The sequence below is a fragment of the Oncorhynchus masou genome, chromosome 24, assembly GCF_036934945.1.
Source record: "Oncorhynchus masou masou isolate Uvic2021 chromosome 24, UVic_Omas_1.1, whole genome shotgun sequence".
NCBI classification, from domain to species: Eukaryota; Metazoa; Chordata; class Actinopteri; order Salmoniformes; family Salmonidae; genus Oncorhynchus; species Oncorhynchus masou.
Window position 1 is genome coordinate 94,790,711 of NC_088235.1, and position 16,817 is coordinate 94,807,527.

Here is a 16,817-nt window from a genome sequence, read left to right on the forward strand (position 1 = left end):
TCTATGTTAGCAAATTGCTAATTACAAATGTTTGAATAAATCAATGAGTATTGTTCTCAATGGAAGGGATAACAGTAGCCCACACATACACCTGTGTTCCCCCTTCCTGCTCTTGCGCTTACAAGCTGTGTTTCGGGCAGAGGTGGTGTACAGTCGATGCCCTCCAGCCATGCTATGTGACGCTTTTTGATGGGTCTTTAGTTCCACCTGCGGAAATCAATCCGGTCTGGTCCTGTTTCCAACTTGAGCTTTATGCAGAGTGGCCAAAGTTACATACCATTTGGTTGACGTGTAATATGCTCAGGCAACGTTTGAGGTCTAAACAAATAACTCCTTACTGCCTTGGTAAAAACAAACCAAATGTTTATAGGAGTTTAAGTCTGATGAAACGCAGCAGCAGCATCCTGTAGCCTAGGTATTGGTGGAATTGAGTTTCTATTCCCTATGTATTTTTCCACGTAAAATTATATTTTATTTATTTCGCCATGACAAAAAGCTAAATTTACTCGTGGATGTCATTTTTAAAATTCTATATAAGTTAGCCGAATATTTTAAGCATCTAATTCTTCATTCTAAACGAAATTATTTGATAGATAGGTGATTAAGCAATCAACTCTATGGCTTTAGAAAACTGCCCTTCTGGGTGGTTCAGATAAAAACGAGAAGAAAACACAACCTGGTTTGATTAATGAATAATGGGGGAACATAAACCTACCAGTTGGAAGGCACTTGAAGACCTTCCTTGTGATACTCGATTTAACGTGTGGTCACCTCTCAGATTTCCAGAAAAATAGCCAACGGTAAGAAAGCACTTTATACAGGCCTATTCCATGGAGTGGTGAATACACCAAGCCGCTGTAGGTGCTTTTCCGTGTATGTTTTAAATTAAGAGACTTCATATCAATTTGTGCTCAGCCAAGTTTTTCGGTTAATATCATACCCCTCAATAAATACAGGAGAGACATGTTTTCTATGAAAAATCACAGAAGGTTAACCACGAGGACAATCACTATCCACACAGTGGAAATATAGTATAAGGGCTCTATAACATCCGCATCCCGGAGGTTCAGCTTTACAGCATGATTTAAATTAACTTGACATTTCTGTCGCTGAATCTGTAACGCTTCGGCGTTACAGAATGAATATATCCCTAATAATAATAATAATAATAGTAATAAAGGATTAAACTATTAAATTCAACGAAAATTAATTGCCTCAAATTAACATTATCACAGGTCCCCCTCCAAGACACATTTCAAGGGGGTTTATTCTGTCTCTAAAATGTAACAATGTTAGTTGTACCAATAGATTAGACTAGCCTACTACAACGAATCCAGATAATCTGAGTTAGAATAAAAAATTTAAAATATATATATATTTGCGTTGGTTGTCCTTCAAATAATTCAGATAGGCCTATGCAGGATTTTGCAGCTTGGAACATAATGCAGTAGGCTACATAGAAACGAAACAAAAACCTCTCGAAATCTGTTGGATTGCAGTTTTCATATTATATTTAAACGATAATCTGATTAATAAATAAGGTTTGACATTGTAGTAAATGACACCTGGATATACCGTATAGTTGATATTCTTAATATAGAATACAAATGTGCTATTTGAATTCTAAGAAGAAAAAGATGAAAATAACATTGTTTTTAAAATAAATACACAACCATTGTTTATTAAATCACATAGCCTTATTGTAGTGACTGTTGTGCCAGCATCCATGGCGTCCAACTAAACAAAGTGTCTGTCATTCTTTAGACAAGGTCTATTTTCCCAATTGTCCGTTGGAAATTGGTCGTCTGTTGTTTTTGTTAACGCGCTTTCTTTGGGGTTATTACCTATCTGGTTATTTTATACAAATATTTTGGGTTCAGATAGTGTCCCTCCCTAGTTCAAACCGGTTTTGTCTTAATGTCTTAACCTACACTGCACAAAAACCTCTATAACTCTCCACCAGTAAATCACAGTCTGAAATGTTTGAGGAATGGATAGCTACAGTAGCTTATTTCTGGTTTCCAAAACAAGTGTTTTGTTTTATAGTGTTTGGTGTCCATTCTTTTATTTTATATTAGTTTGAGGGTTTTAGTCCATGTTGTGACTCTTTGTGTCTTCTTAAGTCGACTTTTCTCTGGAATCCCTTGCTGCAGAGGTCACATCCGAACGGTTTGAAGCCCGTGTGTTTCCGGCTGTGCGTTATGAGGTTGGAGCTCTGGCTGAACGCTTTCCCACACACTTGGCATTTGTGCGGCTTCTCACCTGCGGAACAAAAATGTATGCATTAACCATCGTGTTACCTTCAGTAGCCAAACCATATAGGCAAGCAAGCTGTTTTATTTGATTGTATCAGGTCTTCAGGAAAAATGCATGTCAATTACGCATGACCTCACCATTATGCATTGGGTGGCCGTGTATGCAATGAACATTTTTAGTGTTGCAGCGAGGTCTACTAATAGACTAACATTTCTGACGCCTACTTGCCTGTGTGGATGAATGTGTGTTTCTTCATGTCTGATTTCTGGTGGAACCTCTTCCCGCAGTGCTGGCATGGGTAAGGCCTGGTGTCAGAGTGGATGAGGAGGTGCGTGGAGAGAGTCGACGACCTTTTGAAGCTTTTACTGCAGATTTTGCAATCAAAGCTTCTTTCCTGTGGAAGTATATAGGCAAATATAAGTCTGAATATGATATTGATTAGCTCGTCAAAACAGTAAAGTAGCCTATTCTGCTTGTTGCATTTGAATAATAATGACAACAACTAGAATGGTCTAGATTCTAGAATAGTCACCTGAGAGTGCACAGCTTTATGTTGCTCGAGGCTGACAGCATGTCCAAAGGTTTTGCCACAGATATCACAAGCGTAGGGCCTCATGCCACTGTGTGATCTGCGAACGTGGACCTCCAACCCATGGGGAGTCGAAAACGCCTGCAGGGGGAAGTTGTGTGAAATTCGTGAGGGGAATGATGATGCTACAAGGTAAATAAAGGGAGGGACAATTGTGCCCATAACCATACATCCTCAAGCAAATCATTGCTAACATACACTGCTTAAATATTTACATTTGCATACATTATCTTACCTTACTGCAGTTGATGCACTTGTAGGTACCATTCAGAATGAACCGTGAGCAGGGTAAGTCAGACACAGTCTTGATTTCTGGGCTTTTCCTGTACAGGTTCCCTTCAGAGTACAACCCTACCCCGGGGGCGGCAGCTCTCTCCGACAGACCGGCAGCGGACCGGTAATCACTGTCATTTTCTGCTACCGGACTTCTGTTAAAGAGGGTTGGTTCAATGGCCCGGTCGCTGTAGTACCCTAGCTCCGGGCTTCTCTTCAAGTCCATGGGGTGGTGGTGCTGGTGATGGAGACTCTGCTGGACCAGTTGACGGATGTCCGAACCAGAGTAACTGTTCCACGCATAGGGCCGGAAGGGAACAACGGGGAAGGGTTGTGTCTCGTCCACCGGGGGAGACAGGGATTTCTCTGAATCTACTATTGCGTTGCAAAAATAAATATAATTCATTAGTGTAGGCCTATTGTGATTTAATAGCTTAAGATGGATATCGGCCTACAAGCAATCAGTATGTCCCATCATCAAATTGTGAAATTGTAATCGCAGTGCATAATTTATCATTGCCTCTGCTACAATCTCCCACTTTGGGATAGCTACATTTTAATACACCACAGACTAGATCTCTACCTGGTGATGCTGAAGGCGATGGAGGCCGCCAGAAGTCTTCATAAACTGAAGCTGGACTGCACACACTGTCCCCACAGCTGAGTGTGGACTTGGAGGAGAAGTCAGCCGTGTCCACTGGGTGAGAGTCTGGGGAGAACCCGCGGATGGCATCGCCTCCTGTCAGGGCATCCGAGTCATCTAGAATGTTACTATTCTCTGTTTTAATTGCAACGAGGACAACGTGAGTAGCCTATTACAATAGTCTTAGCCTATAACAACGACAAAAATACAACTTTGCTTATGATATCCTAATACTGTAAGAATTATTGTAAGAAGAAACAATATAAATAACTTTAGTAATAGCCTATATGTGTCAGTACAATTAAACGTTATGAATAATTATACGAGCAAAATCATTCCACTGAGGTTAGTGGAGCTATCGAAATAATGTAAACATGTAAGATTTGGCTACAGGATAAGCCCTTATGGGTTATATATTCATTTGAATTAACAGCTAGGTCTTCATTATAAATCATAGGCTTGTATTTCTAATATATTGCTGCTTCTTTTGAATAAAGCCGTGCCTCACAATATAACAATCTGTAAAACTAGACAAATAAAAGTGGATATTTATAACAATATAATTAGGCTACAGAAAAACAAGTTTGTTCCATTTCGATTGAAATAATTTGCATGTACAAATGGTGCACCTCACACAACATCCAGACATTAACATGGAAATAACAACCACATACCTGCACATATATGAGCTAAGATAGTATCCAGTCTACTGTAGTCATCTTCTAAGGACCGAGGCTTGTGGTAGCTGTGTGCCTTCTTACTCTTCACCAAGAAGGACCGAGGCATTTTCACTCTCCTTGTTCGGTCTCTGCTAATATCCAAAATCACTGGCCATCCAGATCCAATAGCAATCTGCACCTCTGTTCCTGGGATGCGGTGTTGCAGTCTTATCCCTGAAAAGATTTGAAGACTATTGGTTGACAATGTGTGGTCAACTATAAGAGATTTCTGGCTGAGGATGGAGCACGCGCACACGTCCTCTCACGTCTGCCAGGTGTTGTGGGCGGGGACAGGTGCAGAGGCTCGAGGAAACTCCTCCCCAGTTCATTGCCGCCCCTGGAGCCTATGATTGGTCCGTCTCCAGAACAAACAGCTCCCCAGACAGCTCCCTCTCACGGATCAGCCTGTATCTCTCCACGGGGAATTAAAACCCATGGCAATCAGGATAAGTGATACACTGCTTTATGTGTTACTTAATCCCTCCCTATACCTAGCTGCAGGACAGACAGGGGGAGAGGAAACGCGGAGACCAACAGCACCTGGGTGCCAGTCAGTCAGGGTTGCTGTGGACCGGAGTGGGCTACGTGTGTCTCTAATCAACATGACTCATGAGACGTGTTATCTACATGCTTGATAATGGTACAGTATCCACCTATTTCCGTAATCGATTGAGCACGAATGAAAATGCGAATTAGAGAATAGTAGGCGAAGTATGGACGTGGTTGTGCCCAAATAGTCACATGTTGAATAGCCCCTCACTGGCTTACATAGCATTTCTCAAAATGAACAAATGTTGTAAAAAGACTAATGCATGATAATACTGCATCAGTCTGGAATTGTCTTGCGTCCTTCACAAATGTATTTTTATCCATCAATTTGGTCGGTTTCTCTTCATATATACATAATCTATATTTAATAACCGCAGACAGTCGCTGTCCACACGCCTGCCTGCGGGGCCACGATAGTTTCGTATTTCCTGCCTATAATATGCTCAATGAGTAAACAGTGTTACCTCTGTTCTCTGTGCGCATAGTAAGGCCGCTGATTACCTGTTCTGGACCAATTACGCACAGAACAACAGGCATTCAACTCGCCTAGCACTCCAGACTGCCAGTGGGGCGGAGAATATCAGTATCAGTCACGTTTCAACCAGCTGATGGCGCGTGCCAGACATTTAGGATATGTGATAGACATAAGTTTTATGTCTTTACAGTATAGGTCTACTACGTTATCTTGCTACAATATTCATATTCGACAGGTGAAATGATTAACTCAAAAACACCTATAAGCATATTCTTTGAAATGATTTGGAGTATACCACAATGTAACTAAATGAGTTAGTTATGGAAGTTAAAACTTGGCCAATCAAACGAAATAATAGCAATGTTGGTACGAATTCATATTTAAATATAAATGTAGGCCTATTCGTTTATGACCTTTGCAAGTGAGACAATATGTTGGTGACAGGAAGAGATATAAAACCTTTTATAATAAATAATTTTGTTTTAGACTCATGACGTAGCATTCTTTTTTAGTTATTTTCTGTCATCTTATTTATATTCTTTTTAAAATGCAGAAGTATTCTATCGGGTGCAGAAAGGCAGGCCAAAAGCCACAAGTGACTTGCAGGAAATCAAAGCGCCATATGCCCTCTATCGATTAGAAACATCGCCGCTGCATCCGGAACTCGCTTTGGGTTGGAGGAGATATGACACGCTACCGCAACACAACCTCAAAAGAAAACGCCATGGCTACCGATCAAACACAAGACACACTGACGCGAGGTAGTCCTGGCCATTGCCCAATTTCTGGTGCAATGATATGACTGATGTGACTTTATTTCATATAGAAGCTTAGAAAATATATTCAACGAATCAAACCACTGGATCGTATTTTGAAATGCTTTAACTTAATAGCACAATCCAAGCAAATCATTTAGGTATAAGTTCATTTCTAGCCTATTTGAATGGAAAAACGTTTTATGCAATTAATTATAGGCATATCATTTAACAAAATAGCACTCAGAGTCAAATAACTTAGGTTATTAAATTTGATAGGCTATACAATACATCAGATAAGAATGCCTTTGGCACAACCAATGCATAGCCTATCAGTTAGCCTATTGTTCGTTTATCTCAATAATAATCCTACATTATGAGGCCGTTTATCAAAATTCAGCAGGCCTATACTTTCCAACTAAATAACCAGTCATCTGATTGATTTGTTCTCCCTTAGTGCATAGCTTATTAAACAACAGGTCCTTCGTGTCTTTTTCCATATGGCTATTAGCTGTTTTATGTGCATTAGGTATAGACATTTTTTTTTAAAGTACAATCAACAACCATTGCTGAAATATTTATAATTTATAGACTAACTTTGTTTAAAAAAAAAATAAGAATGGTTTTCCATACAAGTTTTTGCTTATTGAAATGTATCACGGTATTGAAGGATGGAATCCATGGCATTGGCTGCATGTAATGAACATAATAGTCGCTGTTGAAAGCCTGTGTCAAACTTCGTTATCTTCTCCTCTCATTTGAAAATGCGCGCTGGATCCCACCGCACAGTTAAACAAATACGAAAAAGCAGCCTAAGCCTACGCATATAAACCTACAGCCTTTTAGCTCAAAGGTTTATGACACACAACATAATTCTAAAGGTCGCCTCTCCACTGAGTCAGAAATGTACAGCTATGTTTAAGGTATTCTAATAAATTAAATTAAACCACTTTTTTGTCTACGAAAATGAAAAATGTTGAGCATCTATGCTGCATTGCGCAATTCATCCACGTGTTTAGATAAAGTCTTACACATGTTCTTATCAATAAAGAACTGTACATGTTTTATGTTGTAGCCTATCAATCTAATATTATGCCCGTGTGCGTCCTCTTAACGCGGTATACTATAGCCATGCAATTGACTTAGAAAAATTAAGAGGTTGACAGTCGTGGAGCAGGTTCAAGACATAGCCTACCGGAGGTCAAGCGTAATGAAAGCTCCTCAGACTTGTCACAACAACCCGGGTCCAGTGCCGCTGAAGGATCTTATGCGTGGTTGTCCCATTGAAAGGTGCATTGCAAGACATGCAGCTCTGAAAGTTGGCCTCTTAAAAGCAGCAGAATGATTGACTTCCTGAACGTTATTTCAGACATTTGATTCATGCAGATGTGGAGGAAGAAAGAAGAGGGGAGGGGGGTTAGAGAATCACTGACTGATTGAGCGCTAATTCTAACTGAGCTTAACATTGAACCTTGTCAAATTGGCATAGGCTACCAATGAAATAGTGTATTAAGGACCAAAGTGCCGTATAATTATTTAATCCGTTATCCAATGGGCGTTGTACATTTTAACTGCAAAACATTTTTACCCACCCAAATCAAATCAAGTAGGGGAGAGTGGGGTAAATTGAGACATTTTCTAGAATCAGCATCACTCCATCAAAGCAAACACTATTCTTTCTAACAAATATATCTACATATATTACAGGATTTTGTATGTCCATAGAGATCATCAGAAGTCATGCAAATATTACAGTTTTGAAAACATAGCTTGTCCAAAGAAAGTGGTCTCCTGGCACAATTTACCCTGGGTATGAGGTAAATTGAGCTTTGGGACAGATTACATTAAGCTGCCTACACATTTCTGTGTTGAATTAAATATTACCACAACCTTTCTAAAACCATATCTATCTTTATTTCCCAAACACAATTCAAAAAGATCACAATCACTTTGTCTTCTAATAATTTTAAGCATCTTTTAACACAGACTTAACACCTTACAAACACTGTATTTGTTAAATACTTAACGTAGGCCAGCCCCTGTTGTTACCTCACATCCCAGCGATAATGTCCAATGATCAAATTTGCAATGAATCAGACTTTTAGTCCATGAGAAGATTATTTTAAGCGTTAGCTTATTTAACCTAGTCAAAAAAGTGAATTGTTAGTTTCCTTATTCAAGATATTAATGCCAAACGTAATATGGTTCATCATGGCAATGTCATTGATGATCCTAAAAAGTTTCAAGTTGATAGGCCATTGTTTTTTTTATTTCAATGGACACGTAAAATCGTATTTCCTGATTCATCAACAACTCAGCCATCTCTTAGATCTTCTCAAACTAAGTTAAGCAATGTACCATGGGCCTGCATGGTGTTATTTGGATTTTCCAAAATGTTCAAGATTGAGGGAAATTTGTTCAGCATAAGGAAAGGCACACAGACACTTTATGTTAAAGGGGCCACAAATATGAGGGATTAAGTGAGGCTACTTATAATAGCGCCACCTATAGGCCAATTGGTGCCATTGACCAAATTACACATGGCCTCTAGTTTCTGTGTGCCAAATTTGAATAAAAAAAGTTGATCTATGCTTGAGTTATTTAACCATGTCGAGGAAAATAAATCTAAGAATAACAATAGGTTTCACAGCTTTACTGTGAACCCCTAACAATGATATATAGGGAGGGTAAATAGCTCATCAATTCATGCAACCCAAAACTATTTTAAGGTTATTTAAAAAAATCGGAAACCAATGACATGATACTGCAGTAAAAGATGTGAGAATAGAATTGTATTTGCTCCACCATGGTTACTATTACCGCACATCAGTAAACACTATATATAACATCAACAGAACTTACATTTTTTTATCAAATAGTTTATTTGTGAACTCAAACACATTCATTTCACATACATGTTTTCAGAGTGTGGTAATGATTATTCCATAGTGTTATTACTCCATGTAGACTTCTCTCTTTACTGCATTATATTGTCTTTCTCTGAAAGTGCCAAAACTGCGTCATGATGCCTTTCCAAATATTCCATCCATCGTTGTCCTCAACCAACCAAGGAATATCACAAAACCTCTTCTGAACAATGAGTCCGTGCATTTTGGATATAAATATTGCCAAGACTTGGCTGATAGGTTTTTGGTTCTAATGTCTTAAAGGGCCACTGCTTTAAAAACGTTTAAAAATCTAACAATTATAAAATGTCCATTGTTGTGGGCCTCATTTCCAAGTTGCGATGTAATTTAAGCATTACGATGATTGTACCGAATGCATCGTTATTTACGAGCCAACTTTAAGTGTTCCCCAAACAAGCACGTAAAGAGACCATGTATCGAGACTGATAGGATAGAAAGAAAAACAGCGCTCGGATCAGCTTTCTCCATTCAACTCTTATTTTAACATAATTATGCCACAATACTGATGACAGATCAACTCATAGAGAGAGATCACCACCTATGGCTATTGATGGCGACACGGTTTATTATGCTTATAATAATGCACGAAATCACAGATTGGGCATATCATTACACACGTTGTCACACAGAGGCAAACATTACAAATTGTAGCTTAGTTGCAAACTAGAACTCAACTGATTGAACATTAAATTGACTTAAATAAGATTAAAATAGCCTAATTAGTCTCTGTTGTCCATGTAATAATAGGTGTAATAATCTCGGTTTTAATTTGTTTGCAACAATTAGAAATACTTTGGCAACTTTGTATTTGTAGTCAACTAACGTCCTTCTGAAGTTATCGGCCGTTACAGTCAGACCAATAGAATCATGATGTTCAGGAGATTTTTAGCGGAGATCTGTGAATAAAGTGACGCGGAAGGGCAAAAATACACCTGACGATGCACTTTGACTGCTCTACGAGTAGTCTGGATCACTCGTAGATGTGCAAAGGTTTTTAAGAGCCACGTTACTAACGTGTTCTGATAATGGATCAACATCAACCTTTATGAAACCAAGTGGTGCATATTTATCTGGCAGGCAGGGCCTACTGTTTAAAATGCCATCATTGTCCCAGATCTGTCATGCCAAGGCATCACAATGACCATACGAGTTATAGGCTATACAGCACAAACTGATCTGAGACCAGGCTTATACAACCCCTCCTACAGTTTGGTAACACTTGACATTACACTTTGCTTCATTCACAGAGGAAACAAACAGCACATTTCTTATGATGCATGCCAAATGGCAAGCTATTACCTACATAGTGCATTACTTTTGACCAAAAGCAGTGCACTACACATAGGGAATAGTTTGCCATTTGACAGACATGTAGAATTATCTTCTTAGTATTTTCAGATAAAAGTATTGTTTCATTGGCTTGGACAGTCATTCATTTCGTGCAAAAGTACAACATAGCAATACTTCTGTTTAACATTATTTATGTTCATACAAGATTCAGATTACAGTTCTTATACTTTTCATTATGTCCCTTAATTATTATTTATTTAAAGATCAATATTCCCACTTTAGAAATAGCAGTACTTCTAAATCTGGGCTGGTTTACTTAATAAACTAGTTACATGCTTCCATTAACCAACATGCTGAAACGTATCCTAATCTATGAAATTATGAAGTGATCCTAAATCTGTCCTTCCTCCAAAAGTAAGATCGTCCCAACAGAGAAAAGTAGGATATATGAAAACATCTACAGAACATTGAGACTGTGGATACGTTCCCATACTCTACCCCTTTCCCGAAGAGTGCACTTGTACACTCCCCCTCATAGATGTAAAATAAATGCACTGGTGTAGGGAATATGGTGGAAACTCCCTTCATGCTTGCTTGCACCAATCCAATGCCTTTAAATGCATGAGGGCAAGTGAACAAGTGCTCACTTCTGGAGAAGGGTGGAGAATTGGAACACAGCCCACATCTGAAAGAAATGTCTGCTAATCAGTTATCTGTGCATCTTGACAAAACTAGAGTGATATGTCCCTTTCAGCCGCATCCTACATTAAACAGATATGCAATAATTCATGAGATACATATTTTCAAGTCAAAATGGACATGAAAAACAAACAATTACATATATACGGAGTATACAGGATTCAAATTGACCTTTGGATAGGCCTATACCAGGCCTGATGATAAACAGGTTGTATGTCTCAAGGACAAAAAGCCAACATTATGTCAACCTAGGTCGTGCACATTGTTGCAAACGGCAAGTTTTGAAACAAAAACATGTTTCTTTTTTTTAGAGAAGTGGTACACCGTCACTGGAGGAACTGCAAGCTCCATTTCCAACTCCTTGGTCTAAAAATCTATTTAGTATATAGTCCCCTGATGGGGGACATATCAGCTGTTAAAGTGTTAACACTAGTCCCTCCCTTTTTTGGTATTTTTCTTTTCTTTGTTTGCCGTCTAGTGAATACGACCCTAATGCTTGTTGACACTTTGTTTGATACTGGGGCTCATTAACCATGTTCGATAGAGACATTCATCACTCTTCGGTACATTATTCTCTCCTGATATAATAAAGACACCCACACAAAAGGGCTCTATACATTTTTGATTGTCCACTTATAAAAGCAATAAAAAAATAAAAACTGATTGAAAGAAGTGTCATAGTCAGCATAAAACATTTTATTGCACAGTCTCTGTGTGTTGTATCTGTTGTACCATGGTTGGTTGTGGGGCTGAGGGAGTGCCTGTAGTTTGGTTGTCTGGGTGGGGTCACCCTGGACAGGGTAACCCCAGTCCACTCCCCTGGTGGTCAGCCTAGCTTTGTGGAGCACAGGCAGCTACTTGAACCTCCATGTTTTCCTTCTCTGATCTGATTGCCTGGGGTCCAGACCAGAGCATCACACGGATATGATCCTCTTCTGGTGGGTTTTGGCGAAACAAGAGTAAAGCAGACTGACAAAGAAAAAAACCAACTCCACCACAGGTGTGATTCTGCTACGACTTCACTTGTTGACAAAGCCCACACATTCCATTCCAAGCTTCCAAAGATGCCATTGAAAGGAGCTCCCTACATTAGAGTCCCACAGACAGTCAGACGCCATTCTCCTGAAGAGTGGCTTGCTACCATGGACAACCCCTCTGTCCCACTGCACCAGATCAGAACTGCCCTGATCAGCCTCCAGGCATCTAGCGATGGTGTCCATCACCCAGTCACACGGTGGTGTGTTTGTGGGTGCCAATGGGAGGCACAGAGAGAACCAGACCATGCCCATCATCATCCCCCTCACTGTCAGTGTCCCCAAGACCCAGGGAGGGGTGCAGCCTGATGCGGCTGATGCTGCTGTGCTGATGGTCCAGGTGGGAGGGGGTCTTGCCTATACCTGTGTCTTCGTCCGAGGAGTGGTACGACTCATCATCTGGTATGTAGTGATTGACAATGTGGATCCCATCAAAAGCGGGCTGATTGGACATGCTGCTCCCCCTCTGGCCTTTTATGCAGCGGATCTGTGGAAAAAGAGGAGAAGCGTTTAAAGGAGGAGCATGTAGAGTAATGCATAATGGGGACGTGTAAAGAACCACACTGGTGAGTGGAAATTTTAAAATCAAAGCTCCATACATTGCCAAGGCACATGAGAACATCATGGTTGTTCATCTTTCTAGAAATCACGTGCACAAACTACAACAAAGACGTCAACACCAATGAAAACATCAGTTCTGAAATTTTGACACTTGGAGATTAATTTCTAAACACATGCAGCGGGCACGTTCACACGCATTTGGGTCGACATGTTCCAGAAGCGGCTGTCGGGAGGAAATATAGGAGGACGGGCTCATTGTAATGGTTGGAATTGAATAAATGGAACTGAGTCAAACATGTTGTTTCCATACGTTTGGTACCTTTTCATTTATTCCATTCCAGCCATTATAATGAGCATGTCCTCCTATAGCTCCTCCCACCAACCTCCTTTGACCATGCTCCACCCTTCAACACATCTGATATTAGGTATAGGCGGCAAAACCAGTGGAAGATGGGTAGAGGTCAGGTCAAAAGCTTGGTCTGGGCCACACCTTCCCTGCCTAGAACTCACCTGGGTCAGCCTGCCTCGCAAAGACAGACATGTAGGGAGAGAGACACACTTAGTAATCTAGTTATTGTACCGGTACTTGTCACTTTTCTCAAATATTAGTGCTTCATCTGTTAAATGTAAAAAATAACAAATGTACAACGGCGTTCAGTGATTTGAAACTACCGTGTTAACTTGACTGATGCAAGTGTGCAAAGACACTTCCAGGCTAAAAACCAAGAGCCGTTCGTGACTTATTTTTGATCCTGAGAAAGATTAGTCAACTTTGGTTTAGCTCAACTCTGTGGCTGACTGGAAACCTTACTCTCTTATGAGAATGTGTGATTGAAAAGAACTGAGGCGACACTTCTTCTTCTTGGTCCAAGTCCATCTCCTCTGATCTATTAGTCTCACTACTGCTCTTCTACCATCCCCAAGAAATGCATTAATTAGGCCTAATAATTATGCATTGGAAAAAATGGAATCAACTAGCATATTCACCTCTTATTTTACCTCTCCTGAGACTTTGTCTTTTGATTCTTATAATCAAATGTATTATTTTGTGTGCAAAAAAATAAAAAAAATAATAAAAAAAATAAAAAAAGTCAGTAGTCTAGTCAGTATTTCCAGGTCCGGCAGGGGAGTTTGTACACCCAGATCCTGGCTATGAGGCCATTTAGAACCTTACACCACCAACGCTTCAATCAGCATGTTTCATAGAAACTAATGGGCGGCAGTGAAACTAACACCACTGACCAAATGGCACCCTATTCACTTAATTGTGCACTATGTTTGACCAGACCCTGGTCAAATTCAGTGCACTATTAACCTTTTCACATGTGAGTTCCAAATATCTCTAACCGTCGCCCCTGCATGAGTTATTTTCATGCACATGATGTCAGAATGCTTTCACAGTTCCAAAATGTGATTGTTACTCAACAGGACAGTTACCCACGCTGTCCTCAAACCAAGGCACGCTGACTGCTAATTATCTATAGGCTGTTTCAACTTGTCAATTTCAAAATATTTTCGAACAACAGTTTGAATTTAGGTGTGTTCCGCCTCCTCGTTAATTCACATAAGAAGCAGCCCATTTCAATTTCAATATTGTGGACAATTTATGATGGAGGCTTTATTGAGCGGACAAACATCTCTCGTCAAAGAGGGCCCAAGCACTTCCCCAGTGTTTCCCCAGATCAAGTATGAAGACATTGCGCATCTCTACTCAGAACAGGCCTTGCACAAACATTTTCCCCCAGCACATTTTCTGGCTGGCACCCGCCTTGCCTTCATGATTGTTTTCCTTATAAATTGGACATGTGTGTGTTCCTATCAAAGTAAGTGGCTTATTTTCTGTATATCGTGTTGTCGTTTCTGCTGTAGCACACCATATGTATGTACGGGTCATAATGTATTTGCTGTTTTATTCAAGTACTTCTTGCATAATTCTTGCATATATTGTAATGGACACATGTGTGTAAAATACTTATTTGAATGTTGTACTGATTATGATGAAAAAATGCTAAGCTATTTGCCGGCTATGTGTGGCGCCAAGTTTGTTGACAACATACAACGCATTCTGTCTGTCAGACCAAAGATGTTAAAACAAGGGATAGTTCACTCAACTAACTTCTGTAGTTTAAGACAACTGTGAACTTGGAAAAAGAGTAGGTAAAATCATGACGGCAAATGATCTTCTGGTCGGAGCTCTAGAAAGCGTTCCTGAGTTGGAATCCCGAGTTGGATGACTGTTCAAAACGATTTTTCCCCAGTCGGAGCTCGTTTTTTTGACCCCCTAAAATGAATTTAATGATTTAATGCTCAGCTCAGTTTAAAGACACCAGCCTTTGTTGTCCTATTTTTTTAGGAGGTGGTACAAATCTGACTACATCCTCCCTTGTAAAGGATTGATTTGCTGGAAGAAAACAAATGGCTTTTTTTTCTTCTCACAATAAGAGTGGTTTATAAATATATATCAACTGAGTGGTCGAGCCCTCAATGCTGATTGGCTGACAGCTGTGGTATATCAGACCGTATACCATGGGTATGACGAAACATTTATTTTTACTGCTCCAATTATGTTGGTAACCAGTTTATAATAGCAGTAAGACACCTCTGGGATTTGTGTTATTGCAGCGTACGTAAGAATAGTCCTTAGCCATGGTATATTGGCCATACACCACACCCCATCGGGCCTTATTAAATATTTGCTTCTCTCTCTCCTCTTTTGCCTCTTGGAGTCATGTGCCATATGTCATATTACAATACATTGCAGGCACATGCACAACACACAGAATAAAAGGGTGCATCAGGGCCTGCCAATATAATCCTACCAGGGATCCCTTCATTCACGTCTGATCAGGTCTTTGTATTATTTGAAAGACACTAATCTGATCAAAGATGGCCCACTCTGCTGAAGTGATAGTGTCAAAGTCAAACCGCCAAATCTGTACGATCTGTTGCTGATCCTGTAGATTTCTGTGATGAAATTCATAACCTTTAAATCCTTGATCTAGCAATTCAGATAATAATAGCTAGCTGTGGTGTACACAGAGGAGCAAAAGCAGATTATGAGACTCTTTTCTATTCAATCTGGGCACTCTCAGCATGTTGAGTAGTTGGTTTTAGGGTTATCTTTTAGAAGATGAGAGGAGAGGGTGTGTAGTGGTAAATCAACACCCTCAGCGCAGGAAGCTTTTGGGCGTAGTTTACACTTCTAACCTACAGTTGGCTTCAAAATAGACAAATCTGAGCAAAATACCATTAACAAAATCATCTCTGAAAACAACAGATACAAACGTGTTTGCTATTCTCCCGGTTCAGTATTCCCCTGTTGTAACTACTCACCTCATGTTTGAGTTCAGCTATCTGGTCCTTCAGGTCTCTGATGTACTGACTGGAGTCTGTGTTGTTCAGCTGGCCCTGGACCTTCCCTTCTTCTTTCTGTAGAAACAAACAGAAAATCACACATCTCAAAAACATAACTTATCATTGTTCAGCTACTCATAACACTGGGGAGGAGATAAGAAGTTTGTGTCACTGCAGATGCTTTAAAAGTTGGAAACCTTGAATTGCTATAAGGGCAACTTTGCAAGACCAGGTTGGGTTGCACTGTTGTAACATTCAGTAGAAAAATGTAGGAGGGAATGAGGGAGATTACTACCACCAGACGAGAGACATTATAGCTACACATCACTGGAAAACTTGCATCACAGAAGTATCATAAAATATACAGTATGTAGAGAGTGGCTGTTGACTAAGCCATAGATGAAGTGGGAAACCTAGCTAAGCTAACAAGGTAGCTATAGTCATTTGTGTTGTTATCCTCTCTGGGCCCTGGGGATGAGGCTAGTAGCTACTGTATGTTTAACTGTCAAACATGACACATGTGCTGTTTCCCTTCCTCAGTGCAGACAGCTGCAGACACAGGAGACAAACAAACATACACACCTCAAATCAATCCTGTCTAAAGCCTTGGAGAATATATGAGTAGAGAGAGAGTAAGGGGCACCGACACAGGCTGAAGGGTTCAGGCTAACCACAACCAGCAACAGGAGAGGG

At 40.0% G+C, this 16,817-nt stretch overlaps 2 protein-coding genes across 10 annotated transcripts in view; both read right to left on the reverse strand.

Annotated features, from left to right (window-relative positions):
* Positions 1-1,440: 1,440 nt before the first annotated feature.
* LOC135513064 (zinc finger protein Gfi-1-like) lies at positions 1,441-7,547 on the reverse strand. Of its 4 annotated transcripts, none has more exons than XM_064935740.1 (7): positions 7,455-7,547; positions 4,436-4,654; positions 3,702-3,896; positions 3,081-3,493; positions 2,789-2,926; positions 2,485-2,650; positions 1,441-2,262 (listed from the first exon to the last, which is right to left on the reverse strand). In XM_064935740.1, the coding sequence occupies exons 2-7, from the start codon at positions 4,545-4,547 to the stop codon at positions 2,075-2,077; spliced, it is 1,212 nt and encodes a 403-aa protein (XP_064791812.1). In that variant the 5' UTR covers positions 4,548-4,654; positions 7,455-7,547; the 3' UTR covers positions 1,441-2,074. The 4 variants fall into 4 exon arrangements, with proteins under 4 accessions (XP_064791812.1, XP_064791813.1, XP_064791810.1 ...); XM_064935741.1 differs by having other exon boundaries at positions 3,702-3,857; positions 4,436-4,885; XM_064935738.1 differs by having other exon boundaries at positions 4,436-4,885.
* A 1,482-nt stretch (positions 7,548-9,029) lies between these two features.
* Positions 9,030-16,817, reverse strand: part of LOC135513059 (ecotropic viral integration site 5 protein homolog) — a 61,230-nt gene continuing 53,442 nt past the window's right edge. For all 6 annotated transcript variants that reach the window (XM_064935731.1, XM_064935729.1, XM_064935725.1 and 3 more), the window contains 2 exons: positions 16,104-16,199; positions 9,030-12,696 (listed from right to left, as the gene is read on the reverse strand). In XM_064935731.1, the coding sequence (XP_064791803.1) occupies positions 12,403-12,696; positions 16,104-16,199 (390 nt within the window). In that variant the 3' untranslated portion in view covers positions 9,030-12,402. The remainder of the gene's footprint in view (positions 12,697-16,103; positions 16,200-16,817) is intronic.